Source organism: Olea europaea, chromosome 19, assembly GCF_002742605.1.
Source record: "Olea europaea var. sylvestris chromosome 19, O_europaea_v1, whole genome shotgun sequence".
Lineage (NCBI taxonomy): Eukaryota > Viridiplantae > Streptophyta > Magnoliopsida > Lamiales > Oleaceae > Olea > Olea europaea.
The window spans coordinates 2590183-2595975 of record NC_036255.1 but is presented as its reverse complement, the minus strand read 5'-3'; the positions used below and the strand labels follow the sequence as shown (position 1 = coordinate 2595975).

Sequence of the window (5793 nt, the reverse complement as noted above, 5' to 3'; positions counted from 1 at the left end):
ATAATACATTACCCACATATAATGGGGCACAAACAAGCACTAAATAATGAAGTTCAAACATGGGCTTAAATTTTTGTGGAAATTACATATTCTAATAGATTAAAAATCCCCATTTCATGAATATGATGCCATGTTTAGTATTTCACAAATCAGAATTTTTTAAAATTAATTTATGTATTTAAAAATTAATTATGCAATTTCTAACCCTAATTATATCAATTCCATCTTTCTCTCTCTGCTCCAAAACGTTCCACCGAAGATCACTCGTTCCCTCTCTCCTAAATGTTCCTACTTCCTTCTTCTCGTTCGGCGCTGGACGGCGCCACCTTCCTCTCGTCTGGCGCCGCCTTCCTCATTTCTTAGATTTGGTTTTAAACTAGTAGAGGCAATTGTAGATGAGGCAATTGGTTTGGGGAATTTTTCGTGAGTGCAGTGGTTGTGATGTAATGGAGATGGTGGTGATGGTGACAGTGCAGTAGTATAGGTGATGGACACCATTCGCCTGAGATTTGGTCGTCGTTCACCTGTTTCTTCGATGTGTGTAGGTGACATTAGTGCGCGGTGGTGGTGGCTAATCTATGGATTTTTTGGTAGGGAACCAGGGGAGATGGCTGTGGTGTTGTGTAGATTGAGATAGAGGAGATGCCGGTGTGTTGTGTGCGCGGTGGTTATGTTGTGGTTTTGCCAATGCTGTGCTGGCGAGACAGCGGTTGTTTGGTGGCGGTCACAGATTCATTAGTTGACTGTGACCGTTCAATTAGTTAACACGTGACCAATAAAAAATAAAATTTGTAAACAAAAAATAATTTGTGATTTAAAAAATTAATAATTTGTGATTGTTTGATAAGTTGTGACCTATAATATTTGTGATATGTAACTTCTAAATAAATTGTGACGTATTAATTTTTTATCTGTGATCGACGAACAAATTGTGACTTACAAACTTTTTAAATTGTGACCGTAAAATAATTTGTGACATTCAAATTTTTGATTTGTGATCAAAAAATAAGTTGTGATTAAAAATTAATCTGTAACTAATTATTTTTTGGACTTGTAACCAATGAACAAACTGTGACTTAAAAAATTTTTGAATCGTGACAGTAAAAAAAATCGTGACATAAAACATTTTATTTGTGACAAAAAAATAATAAGTAACTAATTAAATTGTTAATTTATGACCAAATTGTATAGATCCGTGACTTAAATATATTTAGTTAATAAAATAATTAATTAACTAATTAAATCATAAATAAATTTTAATATAAATCTAATTTTTGAAGTTTGAAACTTATTTTCTTAATTTTGAAATGTGTGATACTTAAGTTATTACTTATGAAATTTTCCCTAAATTTTTTTTAGCCGCAAAAAAAAGTGCGTTAAAAATTATTAAATTAAGCCCTTGTTTCACAACAATTACTTCAATTTTTTTCTATATTCATTTTTAACCACACATTATTACAATAGAATATTATTTGCGTGAACACAAAATTTTTCCTATTTTTTAACCACGCATTCTAAAATAATTTACTATTCAAAAATTCATTTTACACAAAAAAATGACAGTCAAAGAGGATGAGTAAGCGAATTTATTAGTTTGAGTAATATTATTTACAATTGCTCATTGTTATAGTCGTTCTATGTAATATATATGTGACGATTAGGGATTTGATACATTAATGTTGTAATTTTTTATTATATTATGTAATAAATCACTAATTACAACATATATATCACATAAGATGACTGTGATAGTAAGTAACTTCAAATAGCATTTTATTTTATTTGTTTTTATGTTAAAAATTAATTTTGAAGTTAATACCAATGTAAGACGATTAGTTGGATGCTAAAATATCTAGATGAACCAACTGTTACATGCCACGTACCCATTCATACAAACACTACATACTCCACATCGCAAGCAATCAAAACCCAATTTCAAAAAATTTCCCCTTCCCTCCACCCACCCCTCATATATTGGCCTTTTCCCTGTACTCAGCCCTCACTTCAACCCTAACTCACTCCACCCCACGCCACAAAGAAAACAGACTCACATCACACCCAAAAATGCGTGAAATCCTGCACATTCAGGGTGGGCAATGCGGCAACCAAATCGGTGCCAAGTTCTGGGAAGTAGTATGCGCTGAACACGGCATAGACCCCACAGGTCGGTACCAGGGAGACTCAGATCTGCAACTGGAGCGGGTCAATGTCTACTACAACGAGGCCAGCTGCGGCCGGTTTGTTCCTCGAGCCGTGCTCATGGATCTTGAACCTGGTGTCATGGACAGCATCAGATCCGGGCCAGTTGGCCAGATCTTCCGACCGGATAACTTTGTCTTTGGCCAGTCAGGTGCTGGGAATAACTGGGCTAAAGGGCATTATACTGAGGGTGCTGAGCTCATTGATTCGGTTCTTGATGTTGTGAGGAAGGAGGCTGAGAACTGTGACTGCCTTCAAGGTGAAATTACCCTTTTATCTCCCAATTGCTATGATTATATGTTCATATGTATGTAAATATGGATATTCTATATGGCGTTGATATGTTGTAAGTTGGATCTCGTGGGTTTTTTTTTTTCCCCCTCTCTCTATAATGTTCTTCATCTTCATTTATTTTTTGGCAGTGTTTGGGGGAAATGAGATTTAAGGTTTATTTATTGAGTATTATCATGGATCTTTGCTAAGGTTTGTGGATCTGGAAAACTTATGTCTAGATTTGATTCATGGATCAAATTTGTTAAGACTTTTCCCGAGCTTTGTAATTTTTATTGTCATTGAGCCGTTTCAATTTACTCACTTTAAATTTGATGAAATATTCGGAGATCTATGCCAAAGTTGAACTATGAGCAAAATGATTGGGTGCCATATATTGTGTCTCTTTAGTACTGGAATGGATCTTTGCCAAGGATTGTGCTTTTGGAATATTCTTGTCCAAACTTTGACAGCACGGACCATTAGTGGCATGTGCATTGCAAACACCCAGGATGTGCTCTACATAAAAGGCAACAAAATGTGATCCACTGTCAACTAGGATTGAGCAAAATTTTTTTCTAAGCATGCATATTTGTATTTATATATTAAATAAAAGTGAAGCGAGACGCAAGTTTGTTGATACACATTGGATGAAATTTACATTTTCGCTTGTGGAAATAGATTAAGTTTTATGGAATTTTAATCGGAGAAAATTTGCTTTTTGATTAGATGCACCATAGTTTTCAAATAAATCTTCCTTGACTGGGTCAACTGTATGCTTAGAGGCTCTTGCATGTTCATGTTTGTCTGGTGGTGTATATGCATTGTTGTGTGGCACGCAAGGAACTCTTTTTTGTAATCTGTGGTTGCTTCTTTAGTTCTTGCATGTTTGTGAAGTAAGATAGTTTATTCTTTGTCCATTTAATTGATTTTGCCTTAACTGCTTTACACAATGTTGGCTTTTTGGGTGTTTGATGTGTAGAACTCTACTTCTACAGTAATAAAGCTCAATTCTGGTTTGATTGATCAATTGCCTTGTGTACTCCAGGATTTCAAGTATGTCACTCATTGGGAGGTGGCACTGGGTCAGGGATGGGGACCCTCTTGATATCCAAGATAAGGGAAGAATACCCTGATCGAATGATGCTTACATTCTCCGTGTTCCCGTCGCCAAAAGTGTCTGACACAGTTGTCGAGCCATACAATGCAACTCTTTCTGTACACCAGCTTGTTGAGAATGCTGATGAGTGTATGGTTCTGGATAATGAGGCCCTATATGATATTTGCTTCCGCACTCTGAAGCTCACCACTCCCAGTTGTAAGTCTTTGTTCCCCTTTCTGTATTTCATTCTTTGAAACCTATCAGTTTAAAATGGAAATAGTGTGGTTTAATGTTTTCTTTGCTTTTCTTTGTGTAATCGGAAAGAGAAGTTTGCAATTGGAAGGAAGGTTTTTTTGCATGCCTTAACTGTATTGTTATATTTCATTTCCTTAAGATTCCATTATTCAATAATGCTATGTCAGAGCAGTATTTATGGACCACCTGGGGTTTGTTATCTCAAGCATTATAGTTTAGGTGCACAGTTTCAGTCTACCAGAAACATGAGTTGGATGTCCAATTTTAGCAGATTATGCATAATGTTTAGAACTGTTTGAAGCCCATTATCAAAGTACTATAACTGCAATCTAATTAATTTGCCATATTTGGAGAACTCATTTAATCTTTACAAGTTCAATAGTCTAACAAATATGCGAACAAGTTAGCGGTGCACAGATTTTATAGAACAGCATTTTTCTGAGTTTAGTCGTATCTGAACATTTGTAGAAAGAACTAAATACCATTCCATTTTATATTTTTGGAAAGGACTATGTTTAAGCTAATAACCTACTTGCATATGTGAGAAATAATACTTGTGAATGCTGTGAAGATACGATAGATGTGGTTATTATTAATGTCTAATCAAATTGTCTCTTCAGTTGGAGACTTGAACCACTTGATATCTGCCACAATGAGTGGTGTTACTTGCTGCCTTCGCTTCCCCGGACAGCTGAACTCAGACCTCCGAAAGTTGGCTGTCAATCTTATCCCATTCCCACGACTCCACTTCTTTATGGTTGGTTTTGCACCACTCACATCTCGTGGGTCACAGCAATATCGTTCCCTCACTGTCCCAGAACTCACCCAACAAATGTGGGACGCTAAGAACATGATGTGTGCTGCTGATCCTAGACATGGCCGATACCTCACGGCATCAGCTGTGTTCCGTGGCAAGATGAGCACAAAGGAGGTTGATGAGCAGATGATCAATGTGCAAAACAAGAATTCATCATACTTCGTTGAATGGATTCCGAACAATGTGAAATCTACCGTTTGTGACATCCCGCCCACTGGCCTGAAGATGGCTTCAACTTTTATTGGTAACTCCACATCAATCCAGGAGATGTTTAGGAGGGTCAGTGAACAGTTCACTGCCATGTTTCGAAGGAAGGCTTTCCTGCATTGGTACACCGGAGAAGGCATGGATGAGATGGAGTTCACAGAAGCTGAGAGCAACATGAATGATTTAGTGGCTGAGTACCAGCAATATCAGGATGCCACTGCTGATGAGGAGTATGACGAGGAGGAAGAGTACCAAGATGAGGCCTAATGTGAGCCAAGATTTGCATTTGTTGTATGTTTGTTACTTGAGACATTGGAAAACGGGGTAGATTTGTGTGTTACTTTGCTATTTCCTTGTTAACTGTTTTTGCTTTATTTTGTTACTAAAATATATTTCGTGAAATTAGCATGTGTTGCATTAGTTTAAGTTTATGCATTATACAGCTATATTGAATTTTCTAAATAATGATCATCAAACAGGGATACGTGGATACCTAATCTAGTGCAGGCAATTTTTATGAATTCTCTTACAATAAGTACTTCTATGACTGTGTTAGAAATTTATTAGAATTGAGTTATGTGGCTTTGAAATTTGTCAATAATATGAAGCAAAATAATACGGACAATTTATGCAAATACATTACAAAGTTAAATTATTTTAAAAAATATCGTTCAACTTTTTTTTATTACAAATATTTTTTATACTTGTCTGTAAACTATACCACCACAGATGCCCAACACAAGCAATCACCACTCACTACAAATGACTATTGGCCACCTCACCATTGCAACCACCTGTAATTCATAACTCGCGAGAAAAAGATTTTTTTTTTTTTTTGCAAAATTGATACATAAAACACAAATAGATTCATAAAATTCACAACCATTGTTTCAAATCCATATCTGAATACAAATTTTGTTTTGAGATTCAGATTTTTGGATTC

At 35.9% G+C, this 5793-nt stretch overlaps 1 protein-coding gene across 1 annotated transcript; it reads left to right on the top strand.

Moving 5' to 3' along the window:
• Positions 1-1977: 1977 nt before the first annotated feature.
• Positions 1978-5267, top strand: LOC111368488 (tubulin beta-2 chain-like). The gene is made up of 3 exons (XM_022989745.1): positions 1978-2458; positions 3518-3787; positions 4447-5267. Exons 1-3 carry the CDS (start codon positions 2065-2067, stop codon positions 5115-5117), a joined length of 1335 nt encoding a protein of 444 aa, XP_022845513.1. The 5' UTR covers positions 1978-2064; the 3' UTR covers positions 5118-5267.
• Positions 5268-5793: the final 526 nt, after the last annotated feature.

Coding starts and splice junctions, on each gene's coding strand:
- LOC111368488 (XM_022989745.1), top strand. CDS start 2,065: ATGCGTGAAATCCTGCACATTCAGGGTGGGCAATGCGGCAACCAAATC. Junction 2,459..3,517: donor GAACTGTGACTGCCTTCAAG/GTGAAATTACCC, acceptor TGTGTACTCCAG/GATTTCAAGTATGTCACTCA. Junction 3,788..4,446: donor GAAGCTCACCACTCCCAGTT/GTAAGTCTTTGT, acceptor TTGTCTCTTCAG/TTGGAGACTTGAACCACTTG.